This window comes from Sardina pilchardus, chromosome 19 (genome assembly GCF_963854185.1).
Source record: "Sardina pilchardus chromosome 19, fSarPil1.1, whole genome shotgun sequence".
In the NCBI taxonomy this organism is placed as follows: domain Eukaryota; kingdom Metazoa; phylum Chordata; class Actinopteri; order Clupeiformes; family Clupeidae; genus Sardina; species Sardina pilchardus.
Window position 1 is genome coordinate 7,411,626 of NC_085012.1, and position 17,744 is coordinate 7,429,369.

General features: G+C 44.9%; 3 protein-coding genes across 3 annotated transcripts in view; 2 read left to right on the forward strand and 1 right to left on the reverse strand.

The window, feature by feature from the left end:
• Positions 1–3,195, forward strand: part of asap1b (ArfGAP with SH3 domain, ankyrin repeat and PH domain 1b) — an 87,435-nt gene extending 84,240 nt beyond the window's left edge. Inside the window, exon 30 of the mRNA XM_062521248.1 lies at positions 180–3,195. Coding sequence (XP_062377232.1) covers positions 180–254 — 75 coding nt within the window. The 3' untranslated portion in view covers positions 255–3,195. The remainder of the gene's footprint in view (positions 1–179) is intronic.
• A 47-nt stretch (positions 3,196–3,242) lies between these two features.
• eef1a1l3 (eukaryotic translation elongation factor 1 alpha 1, like 3) lies at positions 3,243–6,336 on the reverse strand. Its single transcript, XM_062521249.1, has 7 exons — positions 6,105–6,336; positions 5,845–6,024; positions 5,452–5,748; positions 5,203–5,353; positions 4,399–4,655; positions 3,720–3,954; positions 3,243–3,605 (listed from the first exon to the last, which is right to left on the reverse strand). Exons 1-7 carry the CDS (start codon positions 6,246–6,248, stop codon positions 3,505–3,507), a joined length of 1,365 nt encoding a protein of 454 aa, XP_062377233.1. The 5' UTR covers positions 6,249–6,336; the 3' UTR covers positions 3,243–3,504.
• A 7,277-nt stretch (positions 6,337–13,613) lies between these two features.
• The window catches only part of fam49bb (family with sequence similarity 49 member Bb), a gene marked incomplete in the record, with an annotated part of 46,660 nt that continues 42,529 nt past the window's right edge, over positions 13,614–17,744 (forward strand). Inside the window, 1 exon segment of the mRNA XM_062521250.1 lies at positions 13,614–13,724.

Below are 17,744 nucleotides of genomic sequence, written 5' to 3' on the forward strand. Positions count from 1 at the left end.
ATGACTCTCTCTGGGCCCCATAAAACATGTGTTATGGTTGGCTGGTGTCCATAACCAGCACATTTCAGACCGTTGGAGTGCATTTATGGAATGGTTTTATGGGGTGTGTGAGTGTAAGAGGCATTGTAGATACTCTTCCCCTTGCCAATTTGTTCAGTTCTGTTTTTTTTTTTTTTTAGATCGGGCACATTGAAGGACACCCGGAGAGGAAGGGCGTGTTTCCCATGTCCTTCGTCCACATCCTGTCTGACTGACACCCAGACGATGTGAATGACCACCCCTGAGTACACCCACCCCCACCCACCCCCGTCGCCCCGCTCCAGACCTGGGTCCTCTCCACTCCACACTCCGGTCGCCGAGGGCAACACTGTAAATAGCTGCTGCAGCGAGCCGTCAAGATCAAGCCGTTACGGAACACTCAGCGATATGAAAAACCCAGGACACTCCGCCCTCGGTTCGCTCTCACTCACAAATCGAAGAAACTAACCCCCCCAGCCCAGCCCTATACAAGACAAGGAGCCCATGCTGCATCTCCAGTACTGGAGATCTGGTGTGTGTGTACATGTAGTCTATGGACAAAGCTTGTCTGCTAACGAACGGTTTTCTCACCCGCACCCCCGAACACCCGGTTGACCAGCAGACAAAGCCCTCCGATCCCAGTACTTACCACACCAGTCTCGCTTGTACTGTTAGAGTGTGTGTGTGTATATATTACGAATGTACATATATTGGTGAGTGTGAGCGTGCGTGTGTGTGTGTTTGTATGTGTATATACTTGCCTGTGTTCGTGTATTAGAAAAAAAAACAAAAGAAAAAAAAACAATTAAGTGCATAATGAATTCATGTTCTTTGCCCTTCCTCTAACCACTCATTTGGGGCCAGTGAGCTTCTGACGGGTATGTGTGCAGTATTAGTTTGGACTGGATCTTCGTTCGGCTGTGACGGGAGGCGAGTCGGTCAGTATGGACAATGAAAGCCCGCTTCGCCTGCCCTGGCAACGGCCTCCTGGTCCAGTTGGACTCGCCGGCCCTCGGGATCATAGTGTTTTTGTTTGTTTGTTTGTTTGTTTGTTTGTTTGTTAGTTTGATTTCAAGTGAAGCATCTCTCTTAACTTTACCACTATAGCACGTCCACGGATGAGATGTATGTCCATTATTGTGTGTTTGTAGTTCTCGCTTGCTTTGTGTGTTTAAAAAAGAAATTGATAATGATTCTGTGACATCCACTGACTACAATAGTGGAAAAATATTGTAAAAGGAAAAAAAAACAACCTGTGAAGCCTCAAGGCACAGGTTAGCTACAGACACCAGCAGCACACACACACACACACACACACACTGACCCAGGATCTGTCCCTCTAGTTGTCCCTGTGAAGTATTGCAATGTATACACACAGCTCTGGGATCAGCTCCGTATATTTCCCACTCACTCACTATTTCTGGAACAGTCTCTCTCTCCCCTTTTCTCTCTTTCTCTCTCCTTGTTCATGCTACATTTCATACTGTGTACTTTCTAGCCAGTCACAACCATTTATCTCTAAAGACATTTTACTTCAACTATAGTAGTTAAGGTAGGCAAAGCTTAGGCCATACCTTGCTTTTTCTATCAGTGTTTCTGAAGGCTGTGAAGTGTTTTGATTGGTCGAACAGTGCAGAGACTTGCACCAGTGATTTGTGAAGGAGTTTACAGAATTGCATTGGGAGCCCACTGGCAATATAACACCCCTAATCGTATTTTATGTTGTCTTTTGTCATATTTTATGAGGTGTTTTGTCATGCGCAGAGGTGGAAAACTCCAGCTTCTGAGAGTAAGAGTCCGATCATGTATTCATGGATTTCATCAGGTCCCTTTCCACAGGTGTATTAATCTAGCACCATGCAATTTGAGTGATCTCATCAATTAGCTGCTCTACCTAGCTGAAGAGTTGTGCTAATTAGAATCAGCTGGTTTAAGTTAATGGTTGGCACAGATATGTGGTACTCACTGAAACTGGATAATTCCACCTCTGGTCATGCATCATATTTTCAATAGTCTTACGGGGGCCAAGTATGGTGCCACACTTCACTATTACAACAAGAGTGCACGTATGATATGAAGATCATGTCGGTAATACAACAAGAGTGCACGTATGAAGACCATTTCGGTAATACAAAGTGATGCAGTTTGGGATTGACACTTCTGTGCCCGTAGAGTAATGACTGGGGAAATCTGTACAAAAGCTACGTTGCAATTCATGTTATTTCGGTGACCCAATTTTTAATAATGTTAAAAGTTAACAGTGGAACAACTTGTCATATTTAATCTAGATTTCTATATGTCTTGTTCTCAGCTGTATAAGTAATATACAGTCATATGTATTATGAATATGATCCAACATTTAACATCAAGTTTCCCCATATAACTAAGCCCCTCCCCTAGGCCAGACATGCAACAGTACTGCAAGAAACAGATGGAATCGCCATGGATTTCTACTGTGTTCACAACTGACATGCGCCAACACACTTATTGATTATAGTACAGTACATCAAAGTATTTGAAAACTCACTGAAGCAGATAAACCGGTAATATACTTTGTAAACAACTACATTGTTCACTTTTCGAAATGCAGAATAGTGTTAGAAAATGTACGACATGTTGCACCTTGAGAGGGATGAGATGATGGTTAAACGTATGCAGTAAAACCCTTCCATTCAGTCCATTTAATGCTATGGCTTCTTTCTGAAACATTGCAAGGGACAGTTTCATTGTTGCTCCTTTCCTTATATAAATCACTGGGGTTGATTGAACCCACAAGTTGTGAGACCAGCAAATGTCTCAAGTTCATGTGAAATGGCCATAAAGATCAACCAGAGGCTAAGAACTTGTGCCGATAAATCAGCTTGGCTGAATGGAATTAAGAAATTGAAAGTGCAATTGTAGTGCAGTTTAACTTTCTCCCCCCCCCAAAACCTGTACTGAACTTCCAATACCTTGCACATGTAATGGAGATCAAAGAACATTCTTGCATTTCATTTTGGGAGGTGATGGCACTGCCATTCCGGTGTTTGTTTGCTGTAAAACTGGATTTAAATGTTTTGAGTTATGTTTTTTAAAGTTCACATCCTTATCCACACTGACTGCAGGACTATGTCCAAACCCCACGCAGGTGAATCCATCATCCCATTATACCGATTAAAGACTTTCTGTTGTAACCATTTTAGTTTCCATGGGATTTTCTGAGTACTGCACTAAGGACAAGTGTATTCATGCAATTTCAAAACAAATTTTAATTGCACTCAACGCAACTTACAAGTCAATTCATTGCACAAGTCATTCAGCAATAAGACAACTAAATACTCCACAACTTCATTGTGGTTACTACTTTAAATCTAAAGTAAAATACTTAATTTTTTACATCTTAACAAAATAAAACTAAAAATATTTCAGTGTACAACTAAAATGTGACAATTTACACATACCGAAGTGCTGGTAAACATAGAACAAAATAAACTTAAGTTTAAACTTTTAAACTTTCTGTGCCTTCTTCGGGGTTTGGTCAGCCTTGTCAACAGACTTGATAACCCCAACAGCCACAGTCTGTTTCAGGTCCCTGCAGGAAAACCGACCTATGGAGCAGGAAAGCCAAGAAATGAGCAGTTTGTTAATATTATACAGCACAAAAAAGCATGAGTAGGCCTACACTATATGCCACAGCTGGCGTGTGTGTGTCATGTTCTCACCTAAAGGAGGATACTGAAAGAAGCTCTCCACACACATGGGCCTGTTGGGGACCAACTTGATGGTGGCAGCATCCCCAGACCTCAGCAGCGGTGGTTTGTCCTCGAGCTTCTTGCCGGTGCGGCGGTCCAGCTTTTCCTGGAGCTCAGTGAAGCGGCAGGAGACATGCGCCGTGTGACAGTCCAGCACTGGGGAGTAGCCAGCCTGGATCTTTCCTGGGTGGTTCAGAATGATTACCTATAGGAGACAAAATGAAAGCCATTTTAGGATGTATACTGTGAGGAGCACCTCATTCAAGTTGCCACACCATCTGATGCAATAGTTGAAGTTAGCCTACAAATAGGATCCAAAGCTGCCATCTTTGCCCAAAAGCAGTTATGGCAAGTTGTGTTGCAATTTTGCTCTTGTGTAGCAAAGATCAAAGTGTGCCATCTTCACCTACCAAAGAGCACAGTATGCACTTGAAGGCAGAGGATAAAACATTGTAGTGCAAAACATCTGCATTTACAATTTCTTAGTCCCCGTGAGTTAAACAGGTGCGAAAATTCAATCCCCATGTTATTTTCCCATAGAAAAAAAAAAAAAAACTCAAGATACCAGATCTCCTTATTTGGGCAAAGATGGTGGCTTTTTTCTAGGCAAACTTCAGAGGTCTACAGTATGATTGGGATTGATGGTTACCTGGGCAACAAAGCTGTTGACTTCTGATGGCGGGTCCTGCTGGGCGTTGCCCGCCACATCTCCCCGGCGGAGGTTCTTCGATGAAACATTACGGATGTTGAAGCCCACATTGTGCCCTGGAAGAGCAGTCTGCAATCCCTGGTGGTGCATTTCAATGGACTTGACTTCACCAGTAAGCCTGGCAGGGGAGAAGCTTAACACCATCCCAGGCTTCAGCACACCAGTCACAATCTTGCCCACGGGGACGGTACCAACACCTGTAGACAGAGTCAACCCCATTAAAGGTGGGCCACACACACCCTGAACGGGTCAACTTTTCAGAAACTGTCAAATGACCTGAGCTCATGCCATTTAGGCCACTTTACATAGTGACAAGTGTTTATATGTTCTCATTTAAATAGCCTACATAGGAACTGTATTGTTAAGTACAGATTTTAAATATTCCATAAATGTGCACACAGGATCCCAGTGTTCAAAGCCACAGACATGCATTCTTGAAAAATCTGCTCTGGTAGAATTTGATGGATGCTTGACATTGCAACAGTACTTCGGTGGGACTGTGACATAACATCCTTCAAATAGTAGCCTTGAAGGAGATCACCTTGGCTGTGTCTCAAACTGCCTACTTGCAGACTTCAAAAACTTGCGTTTAGTGCAGATATTGGGACAATACTAATCATCGAAAAGTAGGCTAAACTGATGTAAGCGCTCACTCAGTGCACTCTAGCAGTGTAAAAAGTCAAGTATACGGTTTAAGAACGACCTTGACTGAGAAACACCCAATTTCTGGCCACCGACACTTGCCTCCAATCTTGTAGACGTCCTGCAGGGGTAGACGCAAGGGTTTGCTGGCTGTGCGCACAGGTGGATGAATGGAGTCAAGGACCTCTAGGAGAGTCTTGCCACTTGCGTTGCCTTGTTTACTCCTCACCTTCCATCCTTTGAACCAAGCCATCTAAGAGGGACATTCAATTGAGCGCATTAAAAAAAAAAAATCAGTTGAAAAAAGGTCAATAATGGCTATATGAAATGCCTTGTTGCGAATTACGCTACCTTTTGAGATGGCGCAATTAGGTTCTCCCCACTCCAACCAGAGATGGGCACAAAAGGCACAGAGCTTGGGTCATAGCCGATTTTCCTGATGAATGTGGTTACGTTCTTAACCACCTCGTCGAAGCGCTTTTGGGAGAATGGCGGCTCCGTCACATCCATTTTATTCACGCAGACAATGAGCTGTTTGACGCCGAGCGTGTAGGCCAGCAACGCGTGTTCTCTTGTCTGTCCATTACGCGAGACTCCAGCCTCAAACTCTCCTTTGGCAGCGGACACCATCAACAGAGCGACATCGGCCTATGCACAGACACAAGAAAGCAACGGTCATCGATGAACTAAAACGCATTTCCACATTGTAGTAGGCTAGTCCAAACTCGTATTAGGCCCACTTACCTGCGAAGCACCGGTGATCATATTCTTGATGAAGTCCCGGTGTCCAGGTGCGTCAATTATCGTTATGGTGTATTTGAGGGTGTTGAATTTAAGGAGGGAAATATCAATTGTAATGCCCCGTTCCCTCTCGGCTTTAAGTTTGTCTAGAATCCAGGCATATTTGAAGGACGTCTTGCCCATCTGGAGGAACAATGCAACACATTTTAGATAGAGCAATTTGGAATATTGGCTAGCAAAAGGAATAACGCTACAAGACAAACCTGTGCAGCCGCTTTTTCATACTTTTCGATGGTTCTCGGGTCAACACCACCGCATTTGTACACGAGGTGGCCTGTGGTGGTTGATTTTCCAGTGTCAACATGGCCAATTATGGCTAAGTTGATATGCATTCGCTCTTTTCCCATTTTAACCAAGTAAACGAGCAGACACAACCTTGAAGCTTATAGGTGTAAGTGTTTACCGCTGTCTTATTCCAGTTGGTTGACTTCGACTGCAGAAATGGATTCTTTTATGTTCTCAGTCCCGTAGGCATTAGGTGTAGGCCTATACAAATTAAATACAGGTGTGTCTCTTTGAATGTGTTCATCAGCTAATTAAGTAATTATGAGGCACCTGGTGATCTCTTGGAGGAAAGTAAGGCCACTGACAGCACTGATAGCCCAAGCACACCACTGACAACTGACATGATGATGCATAGTTTCCATGTAGGCAAGTCACCCTTGTTAAAGCCAGCATAGCAGGGCTAGTGGTCGTTGCTTCTTTGTAATCCAATTCATAACGGGTTTTTACATGTCCCCCAGGTGTGTCTTGAGCAAGCCGCCCACATCCTCATCGCCTATAGCTATGCAATTCATTATATTGCGCTCAACACAGTCAACAGCCTAATGACCTTGATGCTGAAGGAGAAATGTCACCATAAAAAATCCCCTTAGTCTTGTGTGATTAAACGAAAATGAAAAGGAAAGCCCTTTCTTTTTTCATTCATCAAAAAGCAGAGCTTGCACTGTGTAGGTCTGAACCTGTGCTGGGTACAATGACGTTTCTCTAACCCGGAAATAGCAAACAGCTGAACGAAGTAATCGCTCTCCCTGAGCTTAGCGTGGTACATGGAAACCTATTTTACATCGCTTCTACAGTAAAGGTAGGTCATATTCGGACATTTTCCATTTCTGTCTCAGAATGTAGATGGATTTAGGGGAGTTAGATTCGATAGCAGCTTATTACATTTAGAAATGTTTAATGAAAATGCAACAGTCGATGAAGGTAGCATGTGACAGAGCGGTTTGGATTAGCGTGGTGATAGAGTGAAAATGTATCAGCCGCATAGTTTTACTGTATCGCAAAATCGGTGTTGTAGACTATAGTGGCATGACTAAAACGGGAAACATATGTAACATCATTTATTATTGTAGCTCACATTTACACCCGTGTCCAACGAAACAATGCTCGTGAAACAATGGCTCATTTCGGCACACATGGTTTATAATGCTCTTCCATGCTAGCGGTTAATGGGCCACTACGAAGGGAAAGCCAGTAATAAATGAACTGTGCAACAATTGTTCCAAATACAGCTGGTTGGTCGTGCTTAGGTGCAACGTAACGTTGGAAAATGACCGCAACAGTGATCTGTTGGTGCTGTTAGTTTGTTGCTACTTTTCTGTAGGCATCACACCCTGTCCCTGTTGTCACAATGTAACATTAGGCAGGGCATACGGAAGCCGCTACACCACTGACCGCTAACCTGGCATTTGTCAGAGGTGACAGACGGGAAAAGCATAATTTGAGATCTTTCATGATCAGCGACGTCCGCTTATTTGTTGAATAATGCTATATTTTGCCTTGGGCGTCAACTCACTAGAGACCGTATGGAGTTAATAAGCTACACGAGGGCACTACCGTTTGGCAAGCAGTGATAATTTCCTTTTCTGTCAGGCACCGAAAAAATATGCAACTTGATTTCAGTCCATCATGGAATGGCATCGAAAACTTGAGCTATAAAACTCTCTTATTGCCTTCCAGTTGCATAAATGTCGTGGATTGATGTCATTCCCATGTAGGCTACTTCCGATGGAAAGACTCGGTCTCTTGTCATCGGACATTTATTCAACGTGAAATGTATGATAACTGATAACATATGCTTATTTTAATGGCAAGAGCAATTTATCAAATGGTTGTCACGTTCTGCAAACGCATTGTAGTCTACAAATAGCAGTTGGGTCGGCTGTGGGCGCACTGTTATCGCCATCCATCTTTATAATGGGACCGAAATCCTATCTACGTTCCTAAGGGATACATTATGTAGCCTACTTTGCCACAAGTCCTGCACTGTGTGATTTGAATTCCATTTAGATGCCCAGATCATCTCACATGGTTCTCTGGAATCTGTGCCACGAATTACTGTCCTGCTTATTGCCTCACTCCGGCTAGTTTAAGGCATAGGCGTATGGTCTGAAAGTAGAACCAACTACGTTCAGGAAGCTGAGCGTCGGTGAGGGTGTACATGTAGGTAATGCGACGCGGGCTTAACGCTCCATTCTATATAGCCTGGGTGGGGATCTCCTGTATCTCAAAGCAACGTTAGAGCCAGGAGCGACCAGCATGCTCCATTGATCTCCATTCCGGACCATCTGGGACTGTACAGTACGCACATAGTAGCGGGGGAGGAGTCAGTTGGATCTGAACGAGCTGTGTGGGTTTTCTGTGTGTCATGTAGCCTACAGCATACACTGCACTAGACCTGTGGTGTGGTGTGGTGTGGTGTGGTGTAGTGTAGTGTAGTATTATGTTATGGTGGTGCAACAGCTCCATTTGCAAGCTGATGCCTCAATGATGATGTGTAAACAAAACACACCCAGTCCTGAGTGATGGGGGCAGAGGTCAGTCAGTGTTTGACAACACATGACCTCTGGGGGGCCTTCTGGGGGTTTAAACCATGGCACAGTAGTTTACCCCTGCAGAGAGCTACCAGGAGTATTCATCCTATCCTGCATGGACACATGACATGAGCCATTCCCAGCCAGTTTCATTCCCAGCCAGTTCTGGAAAATTGTTCTTTTGAGAGAAAAGGGGGGCATCTTTTTACCTATCTTACATGCCAGTGTCCATGTAAGTGTTCATTCATTGCATTAAATAAGGTACCCTCTCTTTTCTGTCTTATTTCCTAGATGACGAGAAGAGCAGTCAGCCTTATGCCCTCCCTGTTTACATTTTCACCCCTAGTCATTTGTTAATAAGAATTACAAAATAGCTAAATAGCTCAAGCTGATCTAATATAGTGCAGGCTTCCATGCTGCCTGCTAGCTGGCGTGTGTGTGCTCAAAAGGGACCTTTGCCCCACCGACACAGCCAGCCACAGTAAACTGGCTTTGCCTGCATGGGCAATCATGTGGGTCAAACAGCGGAAGTCGGCCTGCGACTGAATGGACACAGATGTTGCGAATGACCCTGCACTGTTTAGTGGGGCACCACAGTTGACAGGTGTGTGTGATGTTTGTGCCACCCCTGCTGCCAGATACTCACTGAAATGCATAATGTACTGTACGTGTGTCAAACAGGGTGTATTGTGTTACAGTTGCAATTTTCTGCTCACTGGTTGCCAGTTTCAGTGAGTTCAGTTACTACAGTGCACAGGATTGGGCTTAAGGGCTTTTTGTGTCTGAGAATTAGGCCTTGAGTATCAGGGCACAAGATGGGCACCACCGTATTGCAATGGGGTGGGTGCGTGCGTATGAGAAGGGAGAGAGGTTGAAGTTCTTGGTAAGAAGATTGCTGATCAGAAAGCCAAAAAGTGTTCCTTCAAGTGTCATGTTGAAATACACAGCCTGTGAGTCCAAGTAATTGCCTACCTTACCTAATGAGCAAATTGTGGCCGTGAATTGTGTTTTCTTTGGCTTTTATTAAGTCGATATAAAGACAGAGTTTTGATAACTGGTCAAGTGCCATTTCCTAAAGGAAAGTTAATCCCACTTCCTTTACAATAACTGATGCTGCATAAATGCAGAAGGCTTGCTTTGTGCTTGGTGAGATGTGTTGGCATGTTTTGACGTACCTGTTTATCACCATATCAGTTATGAGAGGTTGCTCACCTATGCAAAACAAAATTGGAGCGCACTGACGCCATCGAGCTTACTTGGGTGAGGAAATGTTTGTTTGGGTATCTAGGCTACTGCATGAGTACATGTTGAGTAGACTTACATGTCAATTACTTTTTTATTTATCCGAAATATAAGTCGCTGTTGACTTTGACGTCAGCGTGGGATGGGTGAGCTGTAAACCTAAAGCTATTTCCGACCCACTCCCTCGAACGCGCCCAAGACTTGGCATATGCGTCCCTGGCGAGGGTCAGCGCAATAGTAGTGTTATTAACGGCTGAACGGCTTGAGGCACAAAGTAGTGACACTTACTGTAACTATTCAACTAAACTCAAATGTCCATATTGAGGTTTTCTTGGAAATACAGTGGCTTGAAGCTGTTGTCATTCGTCATGTGATACCTGTTCGCGTCACGATTTATTTGCGCCGATGTAAGTATTTGATTGAACTGAGCGGTTTTAGGTCATTTATTTGTAAAGTTATGATGTAATGGGTCTACTTTCAACACTGATCGTATATAATGTGATGTAGATGTACCCTACCTCATCTGTAATTCGTAGTGTCTTGTCGGTTAATCAGTTATTTCGTTCATGGTAGGTTCCTGAAAAATAACTGATTTCTCCGGCCATATGGGGTTAGTTATGGTGATCGCTGAAATGCGCGATTGTCAAGCATTTGGATATACTGGATTGTCTCCCCCCAACGTTTCCACCGATGTTTCTGGGTCGTTGACTCTCCGTGTGTAGCCTACAGAACGCATCTAGGTTACATTTTGCATATGAATTGGTGAATTCGGGTTAATCGAGCATTTCTTGCTTTTCTGATACACAGCGGTTCCAAAACACTCTTAACCGTATACGCACAGATATGATTTTGTTGCACATATATGCAGGCTATAGAGATATTCTAATAATTGACTAAAGTTTCGGTCTCCTTTCAATCAGTTAAACGGAAAAGGCCATATCAAATATTGGTTTGTGTCTGAAAGAAATCTTTCCACGTGTATGTTTTTGGCACCATCAAGCTGTGAACGTTAAAACACGTCTCGCAATGTCAGGAATGCGCACCTCACCCTGAGAGTGTCAGGAACTATTTGCTTTTTTCCCCTTCGAAGAATGAAGCAAAAAAAGACCCCAGCACAAACTTCCCTCGTTGGTCAAAGCACATTAATCATCAAATGAAGGTCAGTTGTGCTTGGGAGGGGTTGACTGGGAGGAATGGCTGAACTCGTTGCTTTCCCCCCTGATTGTAGTTCTACATGCCTGTACATGTATCTAGGCTACCTGCCCAGGAGTATGTGTCTGTGTGGTAACAGAGGGTGTTTAACTTGGACAGCCACAGTTTCTCCAAGGTGCAATGCTAACATGCAGTTGCCAGCACTCAATAACTCATCTGGAAACTCCAGTAATCTTAGTACTTCAACTTTGTACCAAAACGAAATAGAATGTGATTGAGGATTGTACCTCTAGGGCAGGAGTCTCCAACAGGTAGCTCCCGAGGTACCAGTAGCTCTCCAAAAGGTTTGAGGAAGATGCTCATCATAAATCTGATAAGTCATTAGGATTTATTTATTTAGGCAACTGTAGACTGTAAAATACCTGTTTGTTCAGTTATATATGACAGGCCCTTTTTTAAAATATTTTTTTAGAGTAGGCTATGCCCCCTGCCATGGAATGAAGACGGTCAGGATTTAGACCAGGGGACAAGCTGTCACTTAGCTTGTGAGCCACTTTTCTGTTTTCATGCACACTCTCTCTTTCTAGCTTACTATCACTCTCTCTGTCACCGCAAAGGCAAGCAAAGGTGAGCAAAGTAGGCGTTAGGTGTTTCTATGGATATGTCTAGCCTGTATTACCCACCCCTCGCTGGGTCCTTCCTCTTTATAGTACACTTGAAGGGCTTCTCTGAGATGTGAATAACACAGTGCTTACAATAGATGTGCTGATGATAAGTTATAGCCAAGCACTGCCTTATTACTTTATCCCAGAGGAGGTGTAACCAAGTCTGCAGTGTATCTTTAGCATTGACATGGAAACATGCAAAATGTCCTTTGCATATGGACGCTCGCTGCAGCCCTATAAATAAACTGGGCCACTGTTTCTTTTAGATAAAAGCATACTCATAATATCTCTGAACTTCCTGCAGAAAGGTCAGCATCGCATTCCCAGGTTTAGGTTATGTGTGGTGGCGCATGTGCTGGTGGATGTTGGAGATAGATGCTTATTTATGTAAGCGATGCCTCGCTCGTGTTGGTGTGCTTCGGCGTGCCAAGCCCATGTGACTCGCTCCCTCTCACCTTCCCACACACTTCCTGAGTGAGAGTCGCCGCCGAGCAGGGTTGCCTGCCGCACGCGGACGATCCGACAAGTAGCGGGGCTGCAGGAGCAAACGGCCCCCATCTGCTGCCCCGTCCGTGCCCAGTCCGCACCCATTCCGTGCCCAGTCCGCTCCCAGACGCTGTGGAGGCACCCTCACGGCGTCCCACTGAGCCCCATCAGCAAGACTTGTAGACTGAGCTCCTGTTTTTGTCCAGAAAAATCGCACATTTAGATACACCAGGCAGCAGCCTCAGAATTTGACGGGTTAAACTTTTTGAGATGCAAAATGCCCCCGTGTTACTAATGCCAAATTTGACAGTAGATGCTAAATATCTTGTGGTAGCTTTGTCAGTGTAGGTTTTTTGGAAATCATAGGCCGATATGAATTCTTTGAGAATGAATTAATCAGTGAATGAATGAATGAAGGAATGAGTGAGCGTTATTGTCATTGTAGCAAATGTAGTATGAAGTAGTAGTGCAGTTCTGTGTTGTACCACAGCACGACACAAGAACAAAACACAGTGCGCAGAATGCATATACTAAATGCGTAATACATTTGACAAATATGAGGATAAAAGATGTAATGATGCCTTGTCACAATGAAACGGTATGCGGAATTGGAATTATTAAACATTTCTTTGTGAGGGACCACATGCTTATTCATTTTTTACTTTGGTTCATTGAATAAACAAAATGAAGGAGAGTATAGAGCTTCAGTATGTACATGCAACTGAGGTGAATCTGAGGAATCTGAGATGTGCACACAGATTTCTTTCCACATTTGATAAAGTTATGCCCTTTACCTGGCGAACAGAACATCCAGAATGCTCTATAGGGGGGGGGGGGGGGGGGTTCTGTCAGATTTCTTTGGATTGGAGTAAAAAGGGGGGGGGGGGGGGGGGGGGGTCTTTCATTTTCTGTAACAAAGCCTTCATGATCATGGCTTCAGGCTTGACAAGGTTAATGGGAAGGCGCTACCATGGCAACTGGTTTGATGGTGACAATGGTTCAGCCCACTGAGAACCAGATCTGTTGACCATGTGCCACATGAACAAAGCCAGGCAGCCCTCAGTCTCCCATTAGATTTGGCATCTTTGGATTTGTGTGCTGCAATGCACTGCACTGCACTGCACTGGGTCTGCACCAGTCCCCCAGTGGTGTGATAATAGCTATGCTGGTGGACGCAGGTTGGGATGAATCACATGCATTCTCTCTTTGTTTTTTTGTCTTTTTTTCTCTCTGTGGTCAGCAGTGCACCCGCACTGCCTGGGCTGCCCAGACCCCCAGACGGCAGGAAACGGAAACCCGAGGCCCGGTGTGTGTTTGGCTGCTCTCTCTATCTGCCCCAGGATTCAGCCTCGTGCTGCGCTCACGCTAGCATAGGCACTTTCTGCAGGGAGGGCTGTTGCTTAAGGGACTTATAGACCTTATTTACGCCATTTTCTTGAGGTGTCAGTGCATCGGTAAAAAGGTGAGATTGAAGACTGAGGGCTTGGTAAATATATTTAGCCAACTCCTTTTTACTCTGAGAATTTTCTAGATATACCTGTTGAACCATTTCTAGACTTGCTTCTTTCCCTCTTGCTTGCTGTTCCTCTTTGTATGTCTCTGGGCTAGTTGTTGAAACTGTGTTTCTGGAAGTCTGTTAAGATGCTTTATGAACGACACTGCTAGGTTAAGATGGATTGCTTGCCATCTGGTTTGCTGAATTGTTTTCATTAATAAACCCCTAAGTCAGAATTTATTTTCTTTCAAATGAAGGAACAATCGTGTGATGAGTCACCCACTGTGTTGTTTTTGAAGACCCATAGATCTTTTTTGTGGTCTCTCAAATGGCCACCACATCCTGCTGCTGTCTTCTTAGTCACTATAGGAGCTCTCTCTAACCTGCTGTGCACATCATCTGGCCATTAACCAGTGCCTTAGCTCAGAGGAGGGTGCCGCGACCGCCAGCACAGAGTGCTTTCCATGTGGATGAGCAAGTTAATGGTTATGTTCCAGAGGTCATCGTAGAGAGATGCATGTGAAATTTAACGGCAAGGGCAAGTGACCGTTGTTTTCCTCTAATGGGCAGTGATGCTGTTCTCCAACAAGCTAGCGAAACCTATTTACTTTGGTGAGTCTTTACCAGTCTGCTGGAGGAAACAACGCAGTTTCCACATCCTCTACTGAAATTACTGCTCGCGGATGGCTCACTATCAAAAGGAAACTGTGTGGTTGTATCATGATTTGAATATCCTTAATGCAGTCTCCAGATTTTAGTCATTTTCACACTAGGCCTGATCCATTATTTATCCTAAAGCTGCTTGTTTCACCAGATCAAGCTCTGTGCTTCACGTCATATGGTAATGTAAAAGCTGATAACTGGCTGGTATCTTCTATTTTCTGTGCAGATTTGTTATGTAGTCTGTCTCTCTCCGGAGCAGTGTTGACCAGATGAGTGAGAATATTAAGAAACAAACCTTCAGCAGAGGCTCAGATGAATTATTTAGTCTGTGCTCTTCACATTCTAGGCTAATAGGCTAACCACTGTGTGATCGCAGTAAGTCCGCAGCATTTGGAGCCATGGTGCCTGGATTATAGCAGCCAGATTCGCTTAAATAGCACTTCAGACAAAGCACATAATCTACGAGTCTCTGCAGATCCAAAAAGAGCCACCCTATCACAGAGACACTCTGGTCTCCATCCCGTCCCAAAAACCTGCGGCCTATGCGTTCCCGCGTGCCCGCATGTGGCGGTTTCCGTGGCCACCGAAAATGCCCGGGCCCTCTCCGCAGTTAATAAGATAAGCGGCATTTAGGGCTGGTAGGCTTATGTAAGCGACTCTATTTCTAATGTCAATCGGCCCCCGCTGCTGCTGTTGCCGCTGAAAACGCGAGCGCGAGTGTGTGTGTGTGTGTGTGTGTGAGTGAGTCAGTCCGCTCGCTGCCTCCGCGTTTGAAGCTCGAGCAGCCAGGGGCCCGGTGCCGTTGCCGTGGTAATGCGAGCTCCGAGTGCCGGAGCTTGTTCTCTCTGCTGGTGTACCACTACCCTCTTTGGAGTGCCGAGCTCCATCAGTTTGCCCCTAGCCTTCGAAATCAATGGGTTCACCTTGGTGATGGCTTGGATAATGTATTTTATTGAATAATATAGTGGCCAATATGACCGCAGCGTGCATCTCTCTGCTTTGGCTCCCCGGTGTCTCTAATAGGCTGAAATATTGACCAACAGGAAGGTTGATCAGGGACTTATGAAAATGGCCCGTCTGTCTGTGTGTGATGAAACTGTTTCCTGATAATCTGCTTCAAACTTTCCAGAGTTTCCCATAATAGGCACCCTGTCTGTGAGTCATGTGTGTCGTTTCAGTTCATGTTTTTGTTCATGTAAATGTTGTTGTTGCCATGTGTGCCGATCGCCGTTGTGTAGGGAAGTCCATAGTTAAATGAAGTGCCTAAAGAGTGTCGAGTCTCACGAAGTAACTGGCTGTTCCTGCTACATGTTTTGGTTTGTGTTGGTGGTTTCAAGATGCCTCGTTTCGTCTACAACTCGTGGTGAGGTCCTTTATGCGATTCTACCCAGTACAAAGATAAGAGGTTGATCTCAGTCAGTGCTCGTGTGTGTAAACAAATACCTGTCAATCTGTTACTTCGTATGGTAGTACGTTCCATGGTAACAACCGTGGAACTATATACAAATTCCCCTTTGTTTTTCCTTCTTCAGTGACGGACTAATGTGACAATGTGACGGACAAATGAATCTCCTGATGTAGTTGCTGCAGAATGCTGGAACAAAAGCTCCAACAACACTAAGCAGATCCTAATGCTTTTACCCTCAGGCACATCAAAGATTTTTTTTCCACTGAAAGTGCTCCAGTCAAAGAGGAGTCATCAGATACCGTGAGAACCGTTGGGCAACAAAAGGAAAAGACAGCCTAGACCTTTTAACGCCCCACACTCAGACTGGCATGGCTATGACATTGATGTGGAGTTGCATAAATCCAAGTTCAGATTGGGACGACGCGTTGCGGTCCTGAACAGATGTTGATGAAACAGCTGGGCGGCGGCGCACGACGGGCTTAGTCGGCCCGCGGTTGTTGAGTGGTGACGTGTCGCTGTTGCCAGGTAAGAAAGGACACCGTCACCTAGAACAGCATGTCCAGACGCGTCGATGCCCATTGGTCCCATCCTGCTCATCTGCATCTTCTGGACCTCCCACCACAGTTAGGTGGGAAAAATGATAATCCCATAGACCATTGTGTGCGAGCGGGGATGCGAGTTGAAAGGCTAGGGGTCAATTTGACTAACAGGCCGCTGTAACGAGTTTGGCCTAAACAAGTGGAAGAATCGCTAATAGGGCACTTAGCCTTCGCCGCAGGTCCGCGTCCAGAGGTCAGGTTAACGTTTAACATTGCAAAAGTGGTTTGCTTTTTACAGGTAATTCTCATTTAGCAACCCACTGACCTGTGGGACAAGGAGACCATTAGCAGCATTTGCAAAAATCGCATTGCGGTGTGTGCTAACTGCTAAACTGTCCCAGATTGAGGTTTTTTTTTTTTTTTTTTTTTTTTGTTGAGGCAATATTCCCACTAGCACTCCAGCTGCAGTTATGTAGTCATATCCTCAGCATGGGGGTTGTTCTGTGCCATTTTAAATCCATTAGTTCCCCTGTCCCTTAAAGAGCTATCCCTCCCTGTCACTTATCAGCTTAGAGCCGTGTCCCAGTTGTAGAGATGGCTACCCAAAACACATGCAGCCAGACATCTGGACATTGCCACTATGGCTGGGGCATTACTGGAGTACTCTTTAGCAAATAATCAGACACTTCCCTGAAGATCACCATGCACGACAGACATGGTCACAAACAGTAGAGTATCTTAGCAACTCTACTCTCACAGAGTCTTAACACTGTCTATGTCGGGGTTCGGAGGGGGGGGGGGGGGGCTCCCTGTTTTAAGATGCACCTGCGTACAGTGTTGACCGCAGCAAGATGAGTGTGTTTGTGAGGATCTCTGTGCTGTGTGAGGGACCGGGTGTGCTTTTGAACATTAGTGTTACCAGCAGTGTGTTCTGTCCATGACTCCTGGCCTCCCAATCAGTTTTCATTGGCTGCCTCCAAACATAAAAGTGTGAGTGGAATTTGAAGAGCAGTCACATGGCCACCTGGCAAGGAAGTGTGTGTACTAGAAGGAGACGCACTACTGAGTGTGTGACCGTGTAGTGATAGGTTAGAGGTACTCCGCCTTGGAGGCAAATAGGAGACGCACTACTGAGTGTGTGACAGTGTAGTGACAGGTTAGAGGTACTCTGCGTTAGAGGCAAATAGGTCACGGCTGGCTGAATGCCCCCCCCCCTTTCCCCTCCCCCATACCAGGAAGTGGCACTAAGGAAAGTAGATTTCGACAGTGACCCTGTTCCTTCTAAAACCCAGCTCTTGTATAAAAGGAAGTTAACTTTTCCTGTCACGGCAATGGTTATCGATACTTGTTACTCAGTTGGGGCTGGTGAATATGATG